This window comes from Camelus ferus, chromosome 1 (genome assembly GCF_009834535.1).
Source record: "Camelus ferus isolate YT-003-E chromosome 1, BCGSAC_Cfer_1.0, whole genome shotgun sequence".
NCBI lineage: Eukaryota > Metazoa > Chordata > Mammalia > Artiodactyla > Camelidae > Camelus > Camelus ferus.
Genome location: NC_045696.1, coordinates 3408820 through 3435654, shown reverse-complemented (window position 1 = coordinate 3435654; position 26835 = coordinate 3408820). Strand labels below are relative to the sequence as shown.

The 26835-nt window shown below is 53.7% G+C and overlaps 1 protein-coding gene across 1 annotated transcript in view; it reads left to right on the top strand.

The window, feature by feature from the left end:
• UMODL1 (uromodulin like 1) overlaps positions 1-23860 on the top strand; it is a 58953-nt gene extending 35093 nt beyond the window's left edge. Inside the window, 10 exon segments of the mRNA XM_032460919.1 lie at positions 1647-1759; positions 4535-4648; positions 4650-4749; positions 6877-7014; positions 7868-8169; positions 15947-16092; positions 16604-16840; positions 17117-17276; positions 18954-19038; positions 20481-23860. Of these exon segments, the coding sequence (XP_032316810.1) occupies positions 1647-1759; positions 4535-4648; positions 4650-4749; positions 6877-7014; positions 7868-8169; positions 15947-16092; positions 16604-16840; positions 17117-17276; positions 18954-19038; positions 20481-20662 (1577 nt within the window). The 3' untranslated portion in view covers positions 20663-23860.
• The last annotated feature ends 2975 nt before the right edge of the window (positions 23861-26835 follow it).

Sequence of the window (26835 nt, the reverse complement as noted above, 5' to 3'; positions counted from 1 at the left end):
AGATGCGCCATCACCACTGATTCTCAAAGGGAGGAGGAAAGGGCCCCGGTGGTTGGGTGTTTAGAGGAGCTGGACTTCTTCGTGGGCGTCTGGGTTTCCGCTTCCTTCTCCGCCTCGGAACATCGGGCTCAGTGTATGCTCAGCTGGTGTGTAAAGGCCACACTGCAGGTGGATCATTTCAGGGACCGGTGCTGGGCAGACTGTGGGCCATGAGGCTGTGTTGCAAAGCGTTCCAGACTCTGCAGAGGTTACAGATGCTCACCTGCGTCCTCACGGGTGCACGGCAGGGAAACTGTCACCCACGTGTTTTCCTGAATGTCTGACTTAGCTGAGCAGCCAGGGTGGACCTGATGTTGCAGAGAAGTCCTCCGAGCTTGGGCAGCTGTCCAAGAGTTGATAGCGGTGGTCTCCAAGGTGGGGTGCACACCCCAGGGAGATGCCTAAGATGACCTGTTAGGGTGCAGCTGGGAAAGTTTAGAGCTCTTGTTTGTACGCTTTGAAGTACAAATTAGCCGTGGACTGGGAAGTCAGAGCGGGGAAGGTGGGTGACGACGCCACACGTAAGCTGGTGGCGAGCTGGGGAAGGGGAGGTCACTGCTAGCCAGACAGGCAGGCAGGGCAGCCCCGGAGGAGTCTGGGAGCTGGTGCTGGGCGTTCAGTGCAGATCAGGCCTCTGAAGGTCTCACCCGCGCCTACAGGGCGGAGCTGCCCGTGAGCGTGTGACCCTGGCCTGAGACGGGTCCACATCTGCTCTCACCTGTGCACCTGGTGGGTTTCAGGTCAGGTCAGACACTAGTTGCTGGAGTCTGGACCGGTGGCTCCCAGGCGCAGTGAGAGCCATGAACCTGAGGACATGGGGTTGGGGTTCACCCAGGAATGCATAATGGGGCGGCTTTGTGGTTTGTCTCACGTCTGGGCAGCAAGCTTCTGGGGGAGGGACTCTCAGCCCCCGACAGGACCACCTGGTCCTCCTCCTGCGCTGCCCAGAACGCCCTGCGCGTGGCAGGTGCTTCGCAAATCCCTGGTGAGGCACTGAGCGGGACCGGAGACGGCGGCCACGCCGGAAGCCAGGACGCGGCCGGGCGATGCTCCCAGACCACGAACTCTCAGAAGCCCCACTGGAAGGGGGAAGATTCAGATGGAACAGACCAGCGTGAAAGCAGGAGCTGCCCTTACCTGCAGAGAGGCAGGGCTACGGGGGAGGAGAGCCGGCTGCGGCAGGACCCCGGGGCGGTCTGTCGTGAGCAGGCACTCGGCAAGGCGATCCTACGCCGTGCTGGCCCTCACTGCCGGCGCACGCCCGTGGCCCTGGCGCCGTCACCACAGAGGGCCTCCTTTCACTCTCAGAGCTGCCCCGGCCGGCTGGTGGGTTACGTGGGCATCCCGTGCACAGGTAACCGCCCCGGCAGGCAGGACAGGGCTGCAGTGGCTGAGCTCCGTGGCCTCCAGAAGGCTCTCCCTCTGTGCCCAGGCTTTGTCCTGCCACCCCCTAGAGTCTGGTGGGCGGCGTCTGTGTGTCCCGGGTGCCGTTCCTTCTTTACAGAGTGCAGGTCAGCCTCAGTGTGATGCTGCTCCTGGCCAACACAGAAACACTATTTTTAAGATAGAGCTGATAATCTGTTACATGTTTGTTCTCCGTCCTGCAGCGGCCCAGAAGCTCAGTGGACAAGTCAGAATAGCGAACGTCAGGTATTCAGAATCCTTCCGCAACGTGAGCAGCGGGGAATACCAGGCCTTCCTGCGGCTGCTTTTCAGGGCGGTACGTTGGCGGAATCATCTTCCTTTTCTCCTGGGACGTGAATGAGGGAGGTGGCAGCATCCTAGTCGCAGCTAACCAGGACTCAGACCTGAAGATGCTGCAAGCTCCTCGTTTCTGAAGGAAGCTAGCGCCTCTGGCTCTGGCGTGGCGCCTGTGTGTCCTGGATCTGCCATTAGTCACGGCAGCAGGAGGGAGACACACCTCCTCCTCTTGCTGTGTCCTTGCCTCGCATCGCTTCCTGCTTAGGGTGGCTTCTTTATTGACGTGGGGTCCCGAGGAGCAGAAAGCCTCCCCGCCCCCGCCTTAAAAGGAAAGAAATTGAACATTGAGATCTGTTTCACGCACCAGAAAACTCACACTTCAAAAAAATTACTGAAGTGTAGTTGGCTTCCTGTGTTGTGTTAGTTTCTGGTGTACAGCACAGTGATTCAGCTACTCATCTTCATATAGGTCCTTTTCCAGACTCTTTTCCATTACAGGTTATTACAGGATACGGAATACAGCCCCCTGTGCTGTGCAGCAGGACCTTGTTGTTTATCTAGTTTGTATACAGTCCTTTGTATCTGCTAATCCCAGACTCCTAATGCAGCCCCCCCACCCCCTTTCCCCTCTGTAACCATAGTTTGTTGTTGATGTCCGTGAAAACTCACACTTTTAAAGTGCACAATTCAGTGGTTCAGGCTGTATTTACAAAGTTGTGCAACCTTCAACACCACCTAATTTCAGAACATTTTCATCGTCTCAGAAAAGAAACCCCATACTCATCAGTAGTCGCTCACCCTCCCCCCTTCTCTGCACCCCTGGAACCAGGCATGTGCTTTCTGCCTCTATGGGTTTGTCTATTCTGGATGCTTCATAGAAATGAAATCATACAGTTCGGCCCCTTTGAGTCTGGCTTATCTCGCTGAGTGTGATGTCCTCAAGCTTCATCCATCTCGTCCCGGTATCAGGACTTCATCCCTTTTAGGGCTTGATTCCATTGCACGGACAGGCCACGTTCTGTTTATCCAGTCATTCGATGGACATTCGGGTGGCTTCCGCCTTCTGGCTACTGTGACTAACATTGCTATGATCCCTGCCTTAAAAATTCTTTTTCTTGCTCTCTTTCAGTGCCCTCTGCCGTCCCACTGGCACTCTTTGGGGAGGTCCGTTGTTGCTATTCAGTTAGGGTAGCAGCCTCAGCATTCTTTTCGCTGGTGGTTAGGTTGCCCTTTGGCGAATAGAGAATGCACTTGTCTTAATCTAGGGCTCTTGTTTGCACAGACGACATCTCTACATTTTAGCTTTTCCAAGTTCTGGGAGGTTAGGACACGGGCTGGAGAGGGCTTGGCAGCGCCACCTACTGGCGGAGTAGCATGATGGCGCGTCGGTGATGCTGGCGGCTGCAGTGTTGGGTGAGGCTGTCCACACTCACGGGCGTTTCTCCTGGATAAAGCCAGCATGCTGCCTCCAGGAACTGTACCCTCGGGCTCCCTGGGGTCTGGGCTCCTGCTCTATTTATTCTGAGGTCCCGGCTCCTGGCCCAGTGCGTGGATTCAAGAGCTGCTGATGGCTCGATTCACACGTGTATCGTCATCTTCTTTAGCGTAAATCACAGTTACACGTCACATTAAGCAACGACCACTGAAATCAGTTCCCGTGTCTCTAGCATCACACGAGGCAGCGTCCCTGCCACCCCAGTTCCTTGATTAATCTTGCCCTTTTAAAGCATTTCGTCTTTTGCCTACATGGGGCCAAAGTTTTTATCTGTCTGGAATTTCAGGACAGCAAACAACTGTGCACCTTAACACGTGTGTAGGACATTAAGACACATTCGGGGAGGTTGTGGGTTAATGTGTCACCTTGCTCTTTGTCACTTCCTACCAAAGGGCCTGGAACTTTGCTTTGAGACTGGCTTGAAATGCAGACAAAAATGACTTTAACCCCAGACTGTGACAGATCCCACTCTGGAAACCCCAGAGAGAGAGAGAGACGGAGACAGAAGACAAGCTATTCCGGGGATAATGATGGCGGCCGCGTGGCTGCAGGCGGCTCTGGGGCCTCGCGGGCGTCTGCAGCCTCCGACGGGCAACAACACCCTTGCTCACGCTGGCTGTCCCAGGGCTGGAAACCCATCCGCCTGGGCCTCGAACCTCATGCGGGTCAGATGAAGACGAGGTTTCCTCTGTGAGGGCAAACTGTGCAGGGGGGCTCTTCCATAGCACGTCGCATTATGTGGATTGCTTACAGCTCATTCTAAGATCGGGTGCCTTTCTGGGCATTTTGGCCCTGATGGGAGAGAATGGAATAATATAGTGTGTGATTAGGATTCTGTCCAAACGTAGAACAGTAAACAAGGCGTTTACAGGTGAGAACCACCTGTCCCCCTAGGACGTCCGCAGGGAAGCGGTTCTCAGCAAGGCAGGAGGCAGAAGGGAAGGCGGGATGTTCTGCAGCATGAGGTTCACAGGACTGTTCTAGAAAAAATGCAGTGGGGAAGGTGGTGTCCCTTCCTGTGATCATTCGTTCAGCCCCCTCCCAAGTTACAAGCCCACAGGGTACGTGCCCATCAGCTGGTTGGGGGGGAATGGGGCTCAGTGTCTCAGAACCCCCTGCATTTGTGCTGGGCCTGGGGATTCAGCAGACAGGCAGGGGCCAGAGCTGACGTGAGGCTTTGACCTCTTTGCCGAGGCCAGCCGGCTGCTGGCCGGAACCCCAGGAGGAGCCCCCCTCAGGACAAGTGCCCCGTTTCCTCTCTCGCGGGCAGCTCTCCTCACCAGCCCTGTTTCTCTAAAGGTGCGGGATTCCTTGCCAGCCTCCATGCGTCAGCACCTGGACACAGGTGGGGTGCGGGTGGAGGTGACCCGCATCGCCAATGGCAGTGTCGTGGTGGAGTTTACCCTGCTGATCAGTCGCAGACGTGGATGTCCGGGAGGTGTCTGCTGCGTTCCTCACCGCCTTTCAGAACACGTCTCTGCTGGAGGTGGTCGGAGGGGACACCTCCATCTGGGGTACGTGGAGGCTGGGCCCCACAGAGACTCACTGGGTTCTGACGAGAGAGTGAAATCTTAGCCACTGGCTTTGTTTCTAAAAGGTGCTCTTCCTCTTAAGGGCTTCCCCTGCGTTCGAAGAAAATGTGAAAATAAGGGACGCTCAGCTCCCTTATTGCTACTGTGGTTCTTTCAAAAATAGTTTTTAGAGTTGGAAACCTCTCTGGGGGAGCCTGCGAGGATCCCCACAGCGGCTGCATCCTGCCCCTCCTTCCCCCGCAGCGTCTGGGCGAGTTGAGGGCAGACATGTCCGTCTCCGCAGCCAGACCTCCTCCCAGGCACAGTTTCCAAGGAGACCTAGTGAAAACAAGTGAAAAAAGAAGCAGGGAGAAGAGGCAATTTAGAGTCTTTTCTCATGTTGTATTAGTCAGCTTGAGCTGTTGCAACAAAATACCATGGACTGAGCGGCTTCAACGACAGACATTTACTTTCTCATGGTTTGAGAGGCTTTAAGTCCAAGATCAGGGTCCTGGTGATGCTGGTGAGGGACCCTCCTGGCAGGTAGGCAGCCCCCTTTCTGCTGTGTCCTCTCCTGGCTTTTCCTCTGGGTGTGTAGACAGCGAGGGATCTGGCATCTCTTCTTATAAGGACGTCAGTCCTCTTGGGTCGGGGCCCCTCCCTTATGACCTCATTTAACGTTAATTATCTCCTAACAGGCCCGTCTCCAAATGTACTCACACTGGGAGTCCGGGCTTCGACACACAAGTTTTGAAGGGACATGATTCAGTCTCTAGCTTACATCACAGCTGAGAATAAATGAGGAAAGGCTTATAGTTACATGTATGAATAAAATCAAAGACAATGTAGATGAATATTTTTCTGATTTTTGGAATGAGAAGGGTGAAGCCTGCAGAGAAAAGGCTGGAATATTTGCCTCTATGAATTACATCTCTCATAGGCAACAAAAGAGAAAATCATTCCGAAAATCTGATGAAGAATTGCATCCTAAATATAGAGGGATCACAGGCATTGAGGATAAAATACTAGGACCCCAATAGACACGTGCACAGAGGACCCGGATAGACAGTCCATGAAAGAAGAAACACGCCGCTAACAAAGGCAGGAGAATCAAGGCATGCCCATCCAGGAGCAATAATAATAATTAAGACGGTGACCCTGGTGGGGGCATAGGGAGCCAGCACCCGCAGGCCACCCTCGGGGGACAGGGATTGGCTCGCACTTCCTGGAAGCCAGTTTGACAGTGTGTGTCAGGAACTTTTAAACTGTTCATCCACTTTGGCTTTAGAATAATAGCGCGTCTAGGACTTCATCCTAAGGAAACCGATCTCAGTCTGGACCATAGCTTATGTACGAGGACATTCATGTCAGTGCTACTTTAAAAGCAGAAGACTGGAAACGACTCGTAATCCCGTGTAGGGAAGATATTAACTAAATGCTGTGTTCATGCCACGGGCCGTCAGGCAATTCTTAAAAGTGAGGTTTGCTGAGACAGAAAATATTCCTGACCCAAGGAAAAGGGGAGAAAGCAGGGCTCCCGCTTGCGTGTAAAACGCGGTTTCAGCTGCGCTGCAGCCTGCCTCTTATTTATTCAAATTGTTCTTGTTTTCCTTCGGTGGCGGCGCGGGGTCTCGCGCCCAGGACCTGTGCGTGCCCGGCGCGCCCTGCCGCTGAGCGGCACCTGCCCCCAGTCTGCCTGTTAAAGGACCGGAAGGAAGTGTGCCAACGTGCGAACACGCACGCCGGGAGGTGGCCTCCCGGGGAACTGTGTGCTCTCGGCTGAGCTGCCCTGGGTTTCATCTGTTTCCTGCAGTAAACCTGCGTTATCGGTCAGATAAGTGACCAAGTGTAGATTTGAAAGGAGAGCGGCTGCTGGGGTCCCTCTGCCCGAGCCCAGGGCTGGGTGGGGCCCCTCTGGTCTGCCGGCCTCCAGGGAGCTGAGGGGGTGCTGCTCCACCCCCCGGCCCCACCCCACCCCCGGCAGAAAGTCGGGGGCCGCTCTGTCTCCGGAACCCTGCAGAGCGGCCGTCCGGCTGTCATTTGAGCACCTGAACTTCGCTTCCCGAGGCGCGCCTGCCCCGTCGGGCGGCCGCGGAGGGTCTCCGGACTAGCTTTCTAAATGCCCTGCAGATTACGACGAGTGCGAGAGGAGGGAGGATGACTGCGGACCGGGCTCCACCTGCCGCAACTCCCTGGGGTCTTTCGCCTGCAGCTGCGGGGGAGGCACCCCCGGCTTCTCCGTAGAATATTCTGGAAGACCCTGTGAAGGTAAGAGTCTCAGGACCCCTTGTCCGGAATACTGTCGGGTAGTCTGTTCTTTTAAGGATATTCACCCCAAAAGTGTGTCTTGCAAACGAGGTCAGCATGTTTTTGTGTCCCGGGCAAGTCTCCTAGCGTGTGTGTGTGTGTGTGTGTGTGTGTGTGTGTGTGCGCTCACGTGCATGTGGGCATGTGGGTACGTGTGCCTGTGCGTGCCTGTGCCTCCCCACCCCTCCCCACCCCTCCAGCCTTCCGGGTGGTGCCCGCAAGCACTTCTTCTGACGCCTGTGCTGAGAAAACGCACACACGTCAACTCAGGTGTGTCCTCTCAGATGCTAGAAGATGATCTTGCAAGACATAAAGCCCGAGTGACAGGCAACACATGGAGATGTTCTACTCGGCCCCACTTCCCACTCCACACTTTTTCCGTTAATTCGAGCTTTTGGGGATTCAGTGTTGACCCTGAGATGACCCCTGCCATCTAGGCTCGGGGGTCCTGAGAGTAAACTTCATTAACCCATTTTAGAGATGAGACTCGGGGCCCCGGGGGCAGATGGCTGATCCCAAGTCAGTGGGTCCGGCGCCTGCCCAGTGTCGGGCTGGAGAGGCTGGGAGGGCGGAGGGTGTCTCAGTTCCTCGGCCCACGGGGGCCACGGGGACCATGTGTGCCACGCCAGGCCCTGCTGCCTGGGCTGGCAGGAACGTGCAACACGCGTGTGTGTGGCCGTGCTGGCACGTGCAGCCCCAGGTGTGCACATCTGCTGTCCGCCCGGCCCCTCAGTGCCCACCTCCCCAGCTGGGCTCACCTGGTGGTCCCAAAACACAGACCCACCCTATGCTTTTGTCTCCTCATGCCTTGCAGGCGACCCCTCTGGCAACACGACCCGGCCCCCTACCCCGGCAGGAACTGGGACTGTCTCTGCGCAGGGGCACCACCTGGCCCCCCAGGGCCTGCCCCCACGGCTGAACCTGACCGGAGCGGTCAAGGTGCTCTGTGAGATCGAGAAGGTGGCCATCGCCATCCAGAGGCGCTTCCTGCAGCAGGAGTCCATCCCCGAGTCCTCCCTGCACCTGGGCCACCCATCCTGCGGCGTCAGCGACCGCAACAGCACGCACGTGATCCTGGTGGCTGCGTGGAACGAGTGTGGGACCGTCGTGCAGAGCGTGAGGCCGGGCCCGGACCACCGTGGGGGCGCGGGGAGGCGGCATCCAGGAGTCTGCATCTCAACATGGGGAGGGGCCGCGTCCAGCCCAGGGGCCCCAGAAGACTTGGCACCCTGAGGTCTCTGACCCTAAGTGGGGGACCCAGCGAAGGGTCAGGATAGGGCTGAGCTCTCGCCGGGAACCATGCTGCCCTGGTACAGGGATTCTGGTGCAAAGTCGGGGTTTGAAAAGTCCTCCAGAGAAGTGGTGCACAGGCAGGATGGGGAGCCAGAGGGGGAGGGGACAGGGCAGGGAAGCCGGGAGCCTGTGTGTGTCCGAGTGTGCGTTTGTGTGCACGTGTGCATGTGTATAAGAACGTGTCTGTGTGCACGTGCATGGACGAGTGTGAGTGTGTGTGTGCATGTGGTGGGTGTCTGTGAAGTATGTGTGGAATGGCCGTGTGTGCGCGTGCATGGTGGGGATATGGGCGGCGCCATCAGCAGCACCTGGCCTCAGGGTTGTGGCCCCATCAGAAATCTCTTTATTCGAGGGTCTTTCCTCCTCCGTGCAGTGGTGCGAGGGGGACTGTCCCGGCCGGGGGGCACTCACACCCCACGTGCAGAGAGGGGCTCTGGCTTGTCCCCTGCTCGCTGTGGTGACTCTGGGCCGGGGCTCCCAGGCCCCTGTCAGCATCTCAGATTTGCAGCATCCACCACGTGGTCCATCCTGCTCCTCCAAAGGCTGTCTCTAGGCCTCGGTTACACTCCGGCTTCCCAGCTGTCCTCCTCAGCCCCACACTCAGCCACTGGGCACGAAGCCTCTGTTGTCAGGGCCATGCCAGGCGGCAGGGGCAGCCCCTTCCAGGGTTCAGCTGGCACCCGGCACTGGGGGCAGCAGAAGCAGCATCGGGTGGGGCTGTCCCTGGAGGAACGTGCGGTCCTGGGACAGCAGGTGCCATCACCTGCCAGTACAGGGTGTGGCCAGGCCAGCACTGGGCCCACAGCCCGACATCGGGCAGGGGTGCTTTCGGAAGACGACAGTGAAAGGAGGCTGAAACGTCCCAAGAGGCTTACGGTGCGGGGACGACGAGTGTGGCTGGGGGAATGCGTGGTGGGGGCCAGAGTAGGGAGCCTGGATATGGTGGAGGAGTTGCTAGGTAGAGGGTGTCCAGGTGGTGGGGCCAGCGGGGCAGCTGGGCTCTGGGAGGAGGGGTCCTAGGTTGGAGGTGGGCCGGGGGTGGGTCTCAGCAGGGGGCCCGGGCCACTGCGGGCAGGTTGTTCTCATCAGGGATGTTATGCCACTGGGCGGGGAGGGCCCGAGGGCCTTCAACCTTGTTTAAGAACAGGAGTGGGGAGGGTATCAGGCCCGAGGACCCCAGGAGCTGCTGGCTGGGTGTTGAGCATCCCCAGTCACCCCAGACCAGGAATTAATATCCACATTTAGCCAATGGGACCTGGAGGCTCAGAAAAGTTGGGGTGGGGAGCAAGGTCAATGTCACACTGCCTCTGAGGAGCAGCCCTGTGCCCTCTGTGACTCTGCCTCTGCAGGGGCCTCCTTGGCACAGGGTGGGCGGGAGACCCTCACCCTCCGAGCCTCTGGCTGGAGCCCTCGGCGAGTTCCCTGGTGAAGGCCGGGCCCGGGGCCGAGGGCGGGCCAAGCAGCTGTGGGGTCAGCGCGGATGGACACGTGGGCCTGGCTGGCCTCCCTTGAGCGTGAATCCACTTTCCCCTTGGAGGCCCTCAGGCCACAGACACGGTCCTTGGGTTGAAGGACCAACTGGGACATTTCCAGTGTCCACAGCCTTCATCGGCCCCACTCCAACCCCTCCAACCAGCACAACTGGAAAATAACCATCAGGGTTTTGCTTCCCTTTCTTAACGATCTCTAAGCCTGCCACCTGGAGGTGGGCACACGGGGAGGGGGGCTGGCAGCCGTGAGTGGGCAGCTTCCGTTCTGAGCTGGCGTCTGAGCACAAGCCGGGCAGGGGCGCGGCGAGGGCAGAGCTGCCCCCGCGGTTCTCAGGCCCGCACGGACGCGGGGCTGGTAGACTGTAAGTGAAAGGTGCTGGAGGCAAGGCCGCTCCTGCCCGCGGCGCTCAGGCGCGGGGGGCGCCAGGCTGTACCCCGGTGAGTCAGCACCACCTGCAGCCGGGCGGGTGGGCCGCGGGCGAGGCGCCGACGTGGGCTCTCCTGCTCGCTGTTTTTCTGAGCTAGACAAACACCTGGTTTAGCAATTAAATTCAGTAGGATTCAGGGCTGTTCAGAGCAAAGGGAAATTCATCTCTCATGAGTCATCTGGGCCCTGGAAACCACAGGGGCTCCTGTGTTTTGAAATTTGTCAAAAAGTTAAGATGCCCCCAGACTGACTTATATGCAGACACAGCAGATTACGTGCATTAGCTGGCTCTGCTTCCTGGCGTTGTTGTTGTTGTTGTTAAATTTTATTCAAATTGTTTTTAATTTTTAACTTTTTTATTTAAAAATTTTTAAATTTAAATTTAAGATCTCACCTCTTAGTTTGATGTACTGTATACAGATGGTGCCAAGTATGGCTATAAGAAATACGAATTAGTCCATGCCCCCCAAAATTCACTGGAGGACAGAATCACGTCCAAAAATATGTGTAAAATTCTTGTGAAGACAGAAGGGGACTGCCCAGGTGGTCTGAGGCAGTTCTCAAAGGGATTCAGGGCACAGGGCGCGCACGCTGTGATGACACACGTCCTGGACTCGGTGCCTCTGGCACAGCCCATCCCAGATGTGGCTTCGCGGATGTGCTGAATGGGATTCTATTTCTTAGCTGAAGAACTGCAGGGACGGTAAACATCACGCAGGCAATTGCTCCAAAAACATGGAGATAGGAGCGCAAGCACTTTAAGAAGCAAACGCAGGAGGCAGGTCTCCATTCAGGTGTTTAAGTGCTTCCATGTTGGATAATTCAGTTAAGAACCTGTATGTGTTTGTTCCCAGAAGCTAATGCATCACTAGTCTCTACCAAGGAAAATGAACTCTAAATACTATTATGCCTTTCAGTCATTCTAAGTTCTCTATTCGCATAAAAGCCTAGAGAGACCAGTAATGTTCAAGAGCTAAAGATTCTTCTCAAAAATGTTTTCTTCCAGTTTTTTTGAGCTGTAACTGACATAAAGCACTATGGAAAGTTAAAGTAATCTGACTGGCTTGCATCATGAAATGATTATCGCAAGTGTAATGAGCATCCGTTGACTCACAGGGACGCAAAATTAAAGAAATAGAAAGAGATGGGCTTTCCTTGTGATGAGAGCCCTGAAGATTTACTCTTTTAACAGCTTTTCATATATAGGGGTAGCAGTGTTAATTACTTTTCTCATGTTGCACATTACATCGCTGGTACTTATTTATCTTGTAACTGGAAGTTTATGTCTTTTGACCCACCTTCATCCAATTCCCCCTCTGCCCAACCCTGCCTCTGGTAACCACAAATCTGATCTCTTTTTCTATGAATTTCTTTTTGAAGTATAATTGACCCGCAACACTGTGTTAATTCCTGTTAGACAGCACAGTCGTTCCATATTTCTCTGCATTTCAAAACACTCACCAGGGTAAGTCTAGTTATGAGGTGTCACCACGCAAAGATGTCCCACAGTAATTGACTGTATTCCCCAGGCTGTACATTTCATCCCCGCGACTCATTTATTTTGCAGCTGGAAGTTTGTCCCTCTTAATCTCCCTCACCTAGTTCTCTCCTCCTCCCTCCTTCCCCTCTGGCAACCACCTATTTGTTCTCCATGTCTGTAACTCTGTTTTGTTGTGTTTGCTCATTTGTTCTGTTTCTTAGATTCCACATATAAGGGAAATAATACAGTCTTTGTCTTTCTCTGTCTGACATTCCACTGAGCATAACACCCTCCAGGTCCGTCTATGTTGTCTCAAATGGAAAAATTTCATTCTTTTTTATGGCTGAGTAGTAGTCCTTTAAATACACACACACACACACACACACACACACACACACACACACACATCACGCATCTTCTTTATTTATTCATCTGTTGATGGGCATTAGGTTGCTTCCACATCTTAGCTATTATAAATAATGATGCTATGAACACAGGGGTGCATATATCTTTTCTAATTAATGTTTTTGTTTTCTTCAGATAGATACCCAGGAATAAAATTGCTGGATCATATGGTAGCTCTATTTTTAATTTTTTGAGGAACCCATACTGTTTTCCATAGTGGCTGCACCAGTTGCATTCCCACCGGCAGTGTGGGAGGGTTCCTTGTTTCCCACACGCTCTCCAGCATTTATCTGCAGACGTTTGATGATGGCTGTTCTGACTGGTGTGAGCTGATACCTCACTGTGGTTCTGATGTCGAACATCACTCCATGTGCCTGGTGGCCATCTGTATGTTTTTGGGAAACTGTCTACCTGGACCCTGTGCTCAGGTGGTTTGTTGTTTTGATGTTAAGTTGTATGAGTTCTTTGTACACTTTGGATATTGGCCCTTTATTGGACGTATCACTTGCTAATATCGTCTCCCACTAAGTAGATGGCCTTTTGGTTTTGTTGAGAGTTTCCTTCACTGTGCAGCAGCTTTTTAGCTTCATTTAGTTTGGTGTTTTCCCAGCACCATTTATTGAAGAGGCTGACTTTTCCCCGTTGTATATTCTTGCCTCCTTTCTTGTAGATGAATTGACTGTAAGCGTGTAGGTTAATTCCTGGGCTCTCTGTCCTGTTCCATTGGTCTGTCTGTTTTTGTGCCAGTGCCATGCTGTTTTGAATGCTGTAGCTTCGTAGTGCAGTTTGAAGTACGGGGCTGTGACACCACAGCTTCGTCCTTTCTCAAGATTGTCTGAGCTATTCAGGGTCTTTTGTGCTTCCATATAAATTTCAGAATTATTTGTTCTAGTTCCATGAAAAATGCCATTGGTATTTTGACAAGGATTGCATCGAATCTGTAGACTGCTTTGGGTAGTACGGCCATTTAAGCAATACTAGTTCTTCAAATCCATGAAGACACTGTGCCTGTCCACCTGTTTGTGTTTTATGCGGTTTTCCAAATACAAGTCTTTTACTTTCTTAAATTGATTCCTAGGTGTTTTTTTTTAATGTGATTGTGAATGAGATTGCTTTCTTAATTTCTCTTTCTGACAGTTTGTTCTTAGTGTACAGAAATGCAGCAGATTTCTGTATATTAGTTTTGTTCCTGCAACTTCACTGAATTCATGGGTGAGTGTCTTGGTGGCGTCTGTGTGTGGGACCACGTCCTGTGCGAACAGCGACGGTTTTACTTCTCCCTTTCCAATCTGGATTCCTTTTTCTTGCCTGATAGCTGTGGCTAGGATTTCCAAAACTATGTTGAATAAAAGCGGTGAGAGTGAGCTTCCTTATCTTGTTCCTGATCTCAGAGGAAATGCTTTCAGCTTCTCACTGTTAAGTATGATGTTCAAGAGCTACAGATTCTTTAATGTAAGCAACTTCATCAGTTTGTCCAGGTCTGTTTAAGATGCACACAAGGGAAATACACCCATTCTATGATTTCTTATAAAACAGCCAGTATGGAGCAGGTGCAGGAGCTGCAGAAGGGAAAGGGACCTCAAAATGTCCTCTTCAGGGACTTTCACATCCAATCGTCAGAGAGCAGACAACGCCTTCCCTACCTGTCGAGGCTTTCCCTGCGGATACTTTGTTCTCAGACCCACCGAGGCTTGTCTGGCCACCGGGTTCCTCGTCTGTCAGATTCGCAGGCCTCATTGGTATTGTTAGTCTCAACATTTCTATTTTCAGCCAACCCTGTGCTGGTGACCTTGTCAGGACTGAACCCTTTGCCATATGGCTTATGCTCTGCTCTTTTGTCCTCCAAGAATTCCAATAGCACCTGCTTTACTTGGCTTTGAGTTTCCACTGCCTCTAATCCACACTTCTTCACTGGTGTAAGTTCAGCCACACCCCCGTTTCCTCTTTATGTGATGGCTCTGATGAACCTATTTCACACGTATTTCCCTTGTCTAGTTCTGAACTGTAGAGGCCAGCGACTGTAACGGGGGCAGGCAATGTCCCCTACCGGCTGTGAGACACCGTTGTAACCACAGGGAACCCCCGGTGGCCCTCGCTCGGCCCTGTGCTCTGTGCTCGCAGGGGTGCTTTCGGAGGCGTCAGGGAGGGGTGCTGATCTCGGGGAGTCCGCCACCATGACAGTCAGACTCCAAGCCATTAGCAAGTAAAGCGCTTCAGATGGATAGTCACAGCTTCAGGCATTTTGTTAAACAAAAGACTTCAGCATCAGTATAAGACGGCAGTTTTCACAGAAATGTGTGTCTTCTCCTGCAGTGCTCTCCACCGGAGCAAACGGGCGGTCACCGAAGACCTCAGGGTCTTCGTCTCTGTTTTGGGCTCTGGAGAAATTTCAGAACTCTCTTTGATGTTGGGAAGCCCATCTACTTGTACTGGTACACAACTATCTGAAAAATCTTCTTTCTGCTAAACGTTCGCATTCTGAGCAATCTCTCCTTAATACCAGGTGACCTTGGGATCATTTCTCTAGCTCAAAACCGATTTGCTCCATAGTTTTATTTATGGACTTAATCTCATTAACGCTAATGGACATCACATTGTTCCCGGGGGACTAGAGTCCGCAGACATGAGCTGTGGTATCATTTCACGTCCCCAGAGTCCTCTTCCAGATCACATTCATTTTCTTCAGGTTGCCCTCTGAACTCTTGTGCTATGTTATTCTCCCCAGAATTAGGAAGAATGTGGGTTGCTAAGTCACAGACTTTTCAAACAATTTATTTTAACTCTTGATTTCTTTTTTCTTTCCTTTTTTTTTTTTTGTTGCAGTATAGCTGAGTACAATGTTGTGTTAGTTTCAGGTGTACAGCAAAATGATTCAGATATATGTATATTCTTTTTCAGATTCTTTTCCACTTTTCAATATAAGATATTGGATATACCTTCCTGTGCTATACAGTATAAACTTATTGTTTATCTGTTTTATATATAGTACTGTGTATCTGTTAATACTAATTTCTAATTTATCCCTCTCCTCTTTTCCCCTTTGGTAACCATAGTTTGTTTGCTATGTCTGTGAATCCACCTCTGTTTTGTAAATAAGTTCATTTGTATCATCTTTTTAGATTCCACATGTACGTGATATCGTATGATATTTGTCTGACTTCACTTAGTATGATAATCTCTAGGTCCATCCATGTTGCTGCAATTGGCATTGTTTCATTCTTTTTATGGCTGAGTAATATTCTATTATGTATATGTACCACATCTTCTTTATCCAGTCATCTGCTGATGGACATTTAGGTTGTTCCCAGTGTCTTGGCTGTTGTAAATAATGCTGCTGTGAACATTGGGGTGCAGGTGTCCTTTCGATTAGAGTTTTCTCTGGGTATATGCCCAGGAGTGGGATTGCTGGATCATATGGTTAATCTATTTTTAATTTTTTAAGGATCCTCCACACTGTTCTCCGTAACGGCTGCACCAATGTACATTCCCAACTCTTGATTTCTTTGGTGAGGGCTTTGCACTCTGGTTTTCAGAAATGTACTTAGGGATCATCTGGGGAGGAATTTGATTTATTTTTGGGATCTCGTCTGACCTAGTTTGTCACTGGTTCTCTTCCATTGAAGACAATGGGCACACGAAACAGGCCAAACCAAGTGTCCTGACCCTGTGCTCTCTCTGGCGACTCGTACTGGGGAAAGCGGGCAGGGGCTGTATTCGGGGGAGTGAGCATTAAACATCCCCCTGCACCCGGAGCTGTGCTGGGGCCGAAGACCTCACGCACTGCCTGTGTGTGTTCAGAACATGACGAATACGGTGGTGAGGACCGTGCTGAGGAACGACGTGTCCCCAGAGGGCGTCATCCACCACCCGAAGATCCTGAGCCCCATCCACTGTGCCTTCCAGAATGACCTCCTCATGTCATCGGGCTACACCCCTGAGTGGGGGTGAGTGCAGAGGTCCCCTGCAGCTCTGAGGCTCACGCTCCTCCCAGTGCCATCACCTGGCGGGAGTAGGGAGGTCTTTAGGGTTTCAGTCCCTTGAGGATCCTTCTCAGAGACCGAAGGTATAAAAGGATGGTGGCCAGGACCTGATAATGCCAGCTTCCCTGATTTTTGTCCCCATTTCTAGCTTAGGACCAACCGGAGAAACCAGACCTGTCCCCCGAGCCAGTCACCTAGGTTGCCCCTCCTAGTGAGCTGCCCATGATGGCACCCCCATCAGGCACACCTGAGCCCCCCATTTCCCTGAGAAGCTCACCCCTCCTCTGCCTGCCACAAAATGCCAGTGATGGGCTGACCCAAGCTCTAGCCAGCTCAGAAGAAATAACCATTCTAGGCTTGTTCTCATTTGGGGGGTCTTCCCTAGTTCCATACTCCTTTGGAGATGCATTTGGGGGAGGAATGGGAACAGGGTGGGTCACAGAAGCTGACCCCCTGCAAATGCTCCCTCCTGCAGGGTTTACACCATCATCGAGGACCTCCACGGCTCTGGAAGCTTTGTCACTGAGATGCAGTTATTTATTGGAGACTCTCCTATTCCTCAAAATTACAGCGTGTCTGCCAGCGATGACATCAAGATCGAAGTAGGGCTCTATAAACAGAAAAGCAACCTCAAGGTGGTCCTGACTGAGTGCTGGGCGACGCCGTCCAGCAACGCCAGGGACCCCGTCATGTTTGGCTTCATTAACAACAGGTAGGAGCTCTGGGGGCACAGGGCACCTGTCCCCCGATGTAGCCTGCTTTGGACTCTGAATTTCCAGGCAACACGGATGCAGACCTGGGTTTTAGGTAGCGCCTGCAGGAGACCCTCCACTTGGGAACTTGGGGACTGGAGAGCTAGCCATCCTTGCCTTCTCGGAGCCTCGTGGGGGTGCTCCATGTGCCTCAGGTGCATTGGAAGGAAACTCACCTGGGAACGAGGACAGGACTGCTGGTTTAGAACTAATGAGTCACATTCCTCTCTTCCCAGCTGCCCCATCCCCAACACACACACCATTGTGATCGAGAACGGAAACTCCTACAAGGCTCAGGTTAAGCTGAAAATCTTTTCTTTCACCAACAACTCCATGGTCTACCTGCACTGCAAACTCCGCATCTGCCTGGAATCCCCTGGAACCACGTGCCAAATAGTAGGTGCTTTGCTGTTCTGACCTCTGGATGCACACGCTCCTTGTTAAGGGGAGCCCAGGGCTTGGGCGGCTCCGGGGCCCCCGCCTTTGGGGAGGAGGTGCTGGCCCTGCAGACTTGGCCCTTAAAAGGCGTGAAGTGAGGGTTCACTGGTGGGCAGCCCTGGGTGGGGTTCTGATGTCGCCGAGTCCCTCTGAGACTGTACCGCTCCACTGGCCTGCACACCAGACCTTCCTTGTCATGGTGCTACAATGCTTCTCCTCGAGGTGATTTAACACATATTTAGGAGTGAAAATGTGACTTTAATTTAGTGCTACTTTTAGCAACGTCGATGGAACACTACTGAATCCTAGCCACTGCGATATTTAATCAGGGTTTTTTTTTCCCCTCTCTTTCCCATTCAGCGTGTATGCTGGGATTCTGAATGATTTCACATTCTCATTTCTGCAGACCTTTGAATTTGAAATGTGCTTTGCATTCTTGGTTGAAGAGATATTCTTCCACAGACAAGTGTGTGGGGTGACTGTCCCAGCTGGGGCCGAGGACGGCGGAGGGGGCTCTGCTGGCCTCGGGTTCAGCTGCTGTGTGTTTCTCTCTCCTTTGGGGGACAGCTTTCCTGGGTGACCAACTGGATACAGGAGAAGATACCCAGTGACCCCTGATTTGTCATCTCCTTTTCGCAAACAGTAGATCGTCCGAAACAACAGGAGGGAAGGAACACGGACCCCTGATACCTGCCAGCCGAGGGGGCTGCAAGCCTGCACCTGGTCCCGCGGCCCCTTTGGGACCCTGAGAGTGCTCAGGCCGCAGCAGCCTCGGCCGGGAGCTGCCGGTCTCAGACTCTCTACAGTATGAGCTTCACAGATTTCTCTCCGTGTCCCTTTAGGGTGGTGTTGGCTTGGTGTCCTGGGGCGGCCGTAGCGAAGTACTCCAGGCTGGGCGGCTTTGATCACAGAGGTTTATCCTCGCGCAGCTCTGGAGGCCGGAAGTCTGAGGTCAAGGCGTCGGCTGGGTTGTCCCTTCTGAGGCTGTGAGGGACAGTCCTCTCCTGGGCCCTCTTCCTGGCTGGTGGACGGCAGTCTTCACACGTCGTCTGTCTGCGCGTGTCTGAGTCTGTGTTCAAATTTTCTCTTTGTACAAGGACCGCCACTGTAATGACCCCATCTTAACTTGATCATTGGCAAAGTCCCTGTTTCCAGTTAAGGTCACTTCCACTGGCTGGGGCTAAGACTGCAGCATCTTTCAGGGGACACAGTGCACCCCATAGCAGGGATATAGTAAGCAGATCCTGTCATGTCACTGAACCTTTTTGTAAGGCAAAGGCCTTCAGAGGGGCAGCTGTTGGCAGCAGGCGTGGAGAACACAAAGGAGGCTCCCCCGCGCCCACGGGGCCAGAGCTAGTACCTAAGACAGCTCTGGGGGCTGCGTCTCTCTTCCTCCAACCCTCCCGCCGCCCAGCCCTGCCCCCATCCCACTGGGCCAACGCGCCCGGCACAGCCCCGCGGTCCAGGTGGTCCGGCTTCCCCCTGCCTCCTTCTCCCTTGACTGAACTCATCCATCGTGACTTGATCTTTCCAGCAGGAAAAAAGTACGAATCAGAGTATCGCTCCTGAGAGCAGGTTCATTTCTCATAAACATTGTTCAACTAATTTGAACTTTCTTTCCTTTTAAAACAACAGAATTGCGATGACTTTCGGTCACCGAGAAGTGGGGAGACATCTGTGACGCACCAGATGTCCTGGGGGCCCCTCATTCGCTCCGAAGGTGAGTTGGTGAGTTGGTTTAGACAATTAATGAAAACATGCACTTCACCAGCATGGACACCAACAAGCAACCACTTGGGAGCATGGAAATCCTAAGATTTTCCTAAAGACTCATACTAGTACAAGTGACAGCAACATTTGTGGAGGGCCCGACTTTCCACAGGGTAGGGCCCACTGGAGGCTAGATTTAAGGCCCATCCAGGGAAAAGTTGTCAGGGAGCTGATGCCCCAGAGTCTGGGGGCCTCAGGCTCCTTGGAGGTTGCAGCTGCTCCAGCAACCGTCACCAGTGTCCCTGTCCCAGTGTGTCCCTCTATCTGGATGGGGGGTTGCCCGGGTTCTAGCAGGGTCACCGAGCAGGCGGTCAGGAGGGGGCCTCTTCTAGGCCATTATTGGGCACTCGGGTGACTGCACACACCTAAGCCATGACCGGGAGACCCAGAGCTGCAGCCACTCCCGGCAACAGCCCTGGGAATGGGAAATGGAATCTCAGTTACCCCTTGTTGCCCAGGAAGGCTCTTTCCTACCCAGACTTTTTAATAAGCTCCTGTGATAAAATTGAGATAAAAGTCACCTAATAGAAAGTTCCCTGTTTTAAAATCAACAGTTGAGTGGCACTTAGCACATTCACAGTGTTGTGCAAACACCACCGCTCTCTGGTTTCAGAACTTTTTCATCTCCCCAAAGGCAGCTCCTTGCCCACTGGGAGAGACTCCCCAGACCCTCCCCTGTCCCTGAAATCTTCGAGATTGGCTTTCTGTCTTGGTTGTCCCTAGAAACAGAGTCACATGATGGACGTGTGGTCCTCGGTGACTGCCCCACGGTGAACGTTCTCACGGCTGATCCACGTAGTGGCGTGTGTCGGCATCTCACCCCTTTCTTTTATGGCCAAGTGCCGTGCACCGCACTGGGTTTACTCCCTCATCCTTTGATGGATGTTCGGGCTGCCCCCCCTTGTGGTTGTGGGGATACTGCTGTGAACCTGCATGTCCAAGTATTTATGTGAGTCACTATTTTCAGCGAAAATAGTTGAAATGTGGGTCCAGGCGCTCCTGTGTTTTTCTCGGCCCCGGGTCTGGGGAGGGCAGGCCCTGTGTCTGGGGAGGGCAGGCCCCGCGTGCGGTGTCTCTGTGCGGGGTCCACTGAGATCCTTGCCTCCGCCTGAAACCCTGTTGCTCCCGCGCAGTGAGATCCTCTTGGATCATCAAGAACACGAGTGGGCTGAGCCGTCCTGGCTCCTGTGCTCCCTTGGGCTTCGGACGCCTGCCCCTGCACTTTTGGGAACCCGCAGGTACACAGCCACATTGTGATACCTTTACAGAGTGGCCGACATGTGAGCACTTGCCCCACGGCGGGCTCCGTCCTGAGCCCCACCACGCTCCAGGGGCGATGCTGGGCCCCCCTGGGGACCAGACCTCCCACCTGTGCCTATCTTGTCCCTGCAGGACCACCTCCGGGTGCAGAGCCGGGCCTGGGCTCCGGTTACCTGGTCCTCATCGCAGTGGCCGTCCTCGCCGCGGTGGCGGGGGCAGCTGCCCTTCTCATCACGCGATACCAGAGAGTGACGGGAAAGTACAGCTTCAGAACCCAGGCCGACAACTTCAGCTACCAGGTGTTCCGTGAATAAGGCGCCCCCGCCCGAGGTGGGTGCGATGCGTCTGACGCTGAGTCCCGCCCTCACCCCCCGACGGTCACGGCGCAGCGTGTCCTGGTGTTTTGGGCAAAGGGTGGGTTGCGGGGGTTGGTGTTTCATGCCCGTGATATTGTAGTTTATAGTAAGAAATTCGTATTTGGTCTTCGTCCACTGTTCCTGGCAGGGGCTTCTAAAACCCTTGGAATTTCCTAAATGATGATGGCATTAAGGGTGGTTCTGTTATGTTAATGAGGTGACCTTTGGCCAAACCTTAGGATAGGGGCTGGTGGCCGGGAGAACCAACCCATGTGATTGGAGGCCTGGAGCATTCAGTCCCTCCCCAGCCGCCAGGGAGGGGACAGGCTGGAGACTGAGTTCAATTGCCAATGATTTCATCAATTGTGTTTCTGTAATGAGAACTCCATAAAAAAAACCCCAAAATGGGGTTCAGGGAGCGTCCACATTGGTGGACCCGTGGAGATTTGGGGAGAGTGACTCTGGAGAGGTCACGGAAGCCCGGGGCCCCACCCCACACCTGCCCTCTGCGTCTCTTCCATCTGCCGGTCCCTGAGTTACACCCCTTTACAGTAAACCGGTGACCTAGTAGGTAAAATTCTCCTCCGAGCTCTGCGAGCCGGGGGCCAGCCGCATGTCCCGTGTGACGTGACGGGGACAGACGTCACGAGCTCCAAGCAGTGCTTTGAGCCTTTGAGAGTGTGGACACCCTCTGAGCTGTCGAGGGGCACGTGGGCCTCATTCCTCTGGGTCTGAATGTAGCTCCCTGAGATCGGATGACGTCCGTTTGGGCTGCAGTGTTGTCGGAACAGACCTAACCACACTGTGGGGGGTGCCAGACTTGTTTCTGAGAAGGTTTTGAGATTTTTTTAAAAAGTAGAAGAAAAGATCACAGACCACGGTTGGTAGCTTTTAGTGATGCTTCCTTAACGCTGTCAGAGGTGATGCCGGCTGGGGGGTGGGCGGCAGCCTGAGACTGGCTCTGGTCCTCACCTGCGCCCCCATCTGTGCCCTCATCTGTGGGTTCTTTCTCTGCATCATCTCAGGAGGCACACCTGAACAAGGATCGCATTGTTGACTGTTTCCTCCGTGGGTGACTGGGTTTAGGTGTGTGTTTTCTTTTGTTCTCGCCCCCCTGCACAAGCCCATCCTCGGGGGGAGCCCGCTTCACAGCAGTTCCAGATGGAAAAGGGCCAGCACCCCGCAGAAATGACTCATGCAGGGCCACATGGGGAGGGGGCAGGCCCTGGGGCGCATTCCCACGGCTGCCTCCCCCGCCCCACCCCCCCGCACGGTGCCTGCAGCCCTCTCTGTGCAGAGCCCGGGGCCCCGGAGGCTGCGTGCTCTGCTCTGCCCTGTAGAGCTGGAGCCCCGCTCTCTTGGAAGAGCTGGAATGCCCCCAGATTCCAGTGGCTTGTCCCCCAGACTTGAGCTGATCTCTCCCCATGTCCTTCCTGACCCCTTTGTCTCATTGGAGTCTCCCTCACCTCCTGCTCAAAGCCGTTCTCAGGGGAGGAACCGTGATCCTACTAACATTAGCCTCACGTGACGGGTTCTAAGCACCGCACCAACGTTTCCTTGTTCAGGGCCCCGACAATCCCATGGCGTCGTGTTTTTATTGTCCCTATTTCTCAGACGGGGATCTGGGCAAGGAGGTGAAGATGTACCCCTGGGCATGTGACTGGGAAGTGGCAGATTTGGGATTTGGATCTGGGGTCCGTTCTCTTAGCTGCCGAGCTACAGTGCCTCCCTCGTGCTGGCGCGAGCGCGACCGGCAGGTATTGGGAGCGCTGCCCCTTGGCCTTTCCGTTTACGGGAGAATTTGTATTTTGATAATTAGCTAAGGGGTGCACAGATCTCTCTGTGGGGCACCAGGCATCCAGCAGCGGAGGGAGTGGCTGTTGGGGTCGGAAGGAAAGAGCCTTCCCGGGAGGCAGGTGCTGCTTACCGCTGGGGTCCCCTGCCACACTTGGAGCTCCAAATAGGGGGTGAGCAGTGGTAACTTCAATTCAACTTTAGTAGTAAAGTTACCAGCTGCCTCAGGGGGGTGCCTTCTAGTCCAGTTGGGGGCCCACAAGGTTTGGTCATGAAAACCCTTCCACTCACTGACCCTGTTCAGTCCTGTCCCCGTCAGGGCACTGCCACGTGGACACGGCCCTGCAGCGGCTGGCCCAGGTCCCCGTCTCCTCCCTGGGCCGGCAGCTTCCCCAGCCAGACCACCCTCCCATGTTCACGTCTTCATTCTCTCGAGATAACAGACCTTTGATACAACTCAACAAAGTGTGGTCAACCCTGGCCTCATCCTTGAAATGAGGAAGTTGGGCCCAGAGAGCTCCAGTGAACCATCCCAGTCACACAGCAGGGCAGGGTCACAGCACACTTCTCCACGCGGCAGCGCCCTTTCTGGGTGATTTCGTCGTCACCGGAGAAAAAGCCAGCTGCCCGAGGAGCTGGTCCTGCAGATGCTGGAGACACGGTGCCTTCACCTTGTCTCCGCCCCTTGGCCCCAAGGACACGAGGGCGCCCGTGTGCCTGGTTCCAGGACCTCGGTGCCCTCACAGCCGGGATGGGAAGGGTTGGGCCAGGGCCAGCACGTGAGGCCAGTCACTTACCTGCATAGAATCACAGGGAACTTCCAGTGGGTTTTACTTAATATTTAAAATGTGAGTCCCAGCAGGGAGGCCAACACTCGTCCCGCGAACCTTCTGAGGAGACCTGGTGTGTGGGCGCCGTGACCAGGCCGGAAGGCCCCCTCCTGGGAATTAAAACATCAGAGGGAAAACTGGCCCCTTGTCTTTTCTTTTTCTCCTGCGGTTTCTGTTTTCCGACATGAAGAGCATTTAGAGCTAGTTCTCAAGTTCCTGCAGAAGTTTGCTTTTTGGAAAACGTGAAACAAACATCCCCAAGGTCGGCCCCGCGTGGGACGAGCCTCTGTCCGGGTGGGTGCAAGGACACCAGGCCCCGAGGCGTGGCCACCCTGCTGACCTGTGGGCGCCGCACCCACCAAGGCCCAGAGCCCAGCCCCGCGGTCCCCGTTGCTCTGTGCCTCCTGGGAGTCGCTGCTGTGTGACTTGGGCCCGGTCTCTCACCATCCAGCAAGCTCAGAGGTCACACTCTGGGGGTGGTGGTACTCCTCCACTGCCCATGCTTCCGGGGCTTCCCGCGTGAACCTCTCCTCTCCTGCAGGCACACTGACCCAGGCGACCCCCTCCCCACACAGGTGGCTGTGAACCAAGCTCCAGTCTTCACGCAAGCACTGATGCGAGCTGGCTCCACCCCAAGTCTGAGGTTGGATGAGCCCCAGAGACGGTGAAAACCCAGCCTCTGCCTGCCCGCAGGAAGCTCATCGTCTGTGTGGGTCCCAGACAAGAAGTACCGCTGGGCGGGGGAGAGGAGGGTGGAGGTGCGGGCAGGGAGCGGGGTGCCTGGAGCCGCAGGCACAGGGATCTTCCAGCCAGGCTTAGATGCAGCTCTGCCATCACCTAAATCACCCCCCAGGGCTCCCAGACTCTCACTGTCCTAAGTGGTCCAGGTGCCCTCCTGGCTTGGCTCACTGTTTACATCTATCACTGACCACCTGCCCATCCTTCCAACCATCCATCCATTCATCCGTTTGACGCTCTGTCAGATGCATAATATTTCACACCTTCAAAAATATTTGGCAGTGCACCTGAAGTTCTTTTAAAGGCCGATCAGCCACACACACATTGTTGACATTCTTCTGAGCAGACGCCCATGCTCTTGAACGTATCTCTTGCATCACCAGGATGTAGCTTTTATTTACACAGCAGTGACTCAAAGCACCCTAGTAATATGAACATCTTTATAGTAAGTAGAATTAACACTATATATAATCACTAGTTTATATTGTTCCAAGCATTTTCACAGATATTAAAACAAATAATTTTACCAGGGCTGAGGCACTGTGTACCCGTGACACAGTGAGTAACCAGAGAAGGATGGGTGAGTTATTTACGTGAACTCATGAGTTAATAAGTGAGTTAATGAGGAAATGGGTGCAGAATCTAAGTAGCCTCATGTAGAGTTTTCTTCATTACGCCATGCTGACAGGTAACGCGTTTTACTTTGTCCAAAGCAGACTGAATTGTATTTGCTAGCCAGCACCTGAAATATAGTGTTTTTCCTTGATGAACTTAGAGTCATAACATGGTCATGGTTTTTAATTCATGAGATTAATTTTGTTGAACGTACTCAACAGCCACTAGTACGGAGCACCTGGGAGGTGTATTTTGATTTACGAGTAAGAGTTGCTGTAGAGTCACAACAGGCAATGCTGTGGACGAGCAGCTCTGGACGAGTAGAATAAACTGCTTGTGCCGTTGACACCCACCCGTGCTGTCTGCTCTGTCTGGTTCCACCCACGTCATGTGCTCGCCCGGCATCCCTGAGGGGCTGCTGCGCTGTGCGTCCTGGGGGCCAGGGAGCGTCTGTGGCTCCTCTTGAGCTGCATCCACGTCTGCCACCAGCTCGGCGCCTCTCACTTAGTTTTCTAGAAAAGGAGACAGTAAGCATTCAGTCGACTGGTTTGAGTCGCATGACCGTGTGGCTTTTTGGATTTCAGATAAAGTAGCTGATGTGCATTTAAAACTCCATCTACAGTTTTCATGTAACCTCAGTAAATACCGTGTCCATTCATTCGTGTTTCCTGTAATAATACAAACCTGGTCTCCTCTTTTCCCCTCTGCTGCCCCAGTCTATTTTTTTTGACAATATTTCCTGAGTGCACACCATGCACCAGGCCCTGGGCTCAGTGCAGTGGTTAATTGTGAGAGACAGACTTAGTTCTGCCCTCCTAGAGCATGTGGTCTTGTGGGAGAGAGACAGATGCTGAAATCAATAGATGGTGGGAGTCGTGGTAAGTGCTGAGAGGGACAAGTGCATGTGTGCTGTGAGGTGCCCTGACCTGGTCCCTCCATCCACTCATCTAACCATCCACCCATTATCCTCTGTACCCATCAACCCATCCACTAAACCATCTGTCATTCCATCTGCCCATCCTCCCATCCACTCAGTCATCCATCCATCCATCCATCCACCCATTCATCCACACATCTGTCCTTCCATCCATCCACCCATGTATCTCTCCATTTATCCACTCATCCATTCATCCATCCATCTAAGGAATGTTAGTTTGTTCCAGTTCTTATGCTGACATTAGGAAGACAAAAGGAAGGAGGTAGAGTTCTTGCCTTTAGGAACTCAAAATCTATCTAAAGGAAAGCCCCTGTGAATACTGCTCACAGGAAAATCAGGGAGGCCAAGGGAGGGGGAGACGAAATAATGCACATGTGTGCACATGTGCTCACGTTACTCCTACGGGAGTTCCTGAAGCGCTGCTCTGTCAAGACTTCTGTGCAGGAGCAGCCTAAGTCTGCCTACTGCTTGTAGCTTAAACCTTCCAGTCCCAGACTCCTCCTGCTGCCACGGCTCAGGAATTAATTTCAAAGCATGTTGGAACAGAAGGAGGAAGGGAGGGACCCAGGGTGGCCCTGGACATCTGTAGAGGTTGTTCACTGCTCTCTGATGCAGAGGTTACCACCAGGTTTGTGCAAGGCCAGACCTGTGAGGCCAGACGCTGGGGCCTTGGAGACGCCCCAGAAGGTCTGTTCACGGACAGAGTGGGCTTCTCGCGCCTGCGAGGGGCGGGACTGTGCGTGCCCTGCAAGTGTCACCTAGCTCAGTCCTCATCCCAGGCCTCCTGTATGTGACTTTTCTCACTCTGAAATGGAGGGCGTGGAGACGCTATGCGACTTTCCCAAAGTCAAACAGCTAGTCAGTGGAGGAGCTGGAATTGAAACCAGGCCTGCGGGTTGTCAAGTCCAGTGATCTGCTCTGTGGTGGAGGGTGTGATGGAAACCGAAGGGGGGAATGAGTGGAGACTCACAGGTGCCAGCCTCGCAGCCCCCGGCCCAGGCCGCTCTGCCCCGGCACCACCACGAGATGGCGCTGCAGACCAGGGCGGAAGTCCCGCTGCTCCCGCAGCCGCCAGAGTCCTTCTTGTCTGGTTTGCTCTCTTCCACCCGCTTTGAGCCTCTTGCCTGCAGACTAAGCGAGGCTGGAACACTCCACAGGGCTTCGGGGTCCTGGGCACGTGTCTGCTGGGACAGGGCTCAGACAACCATGCTGTCTCA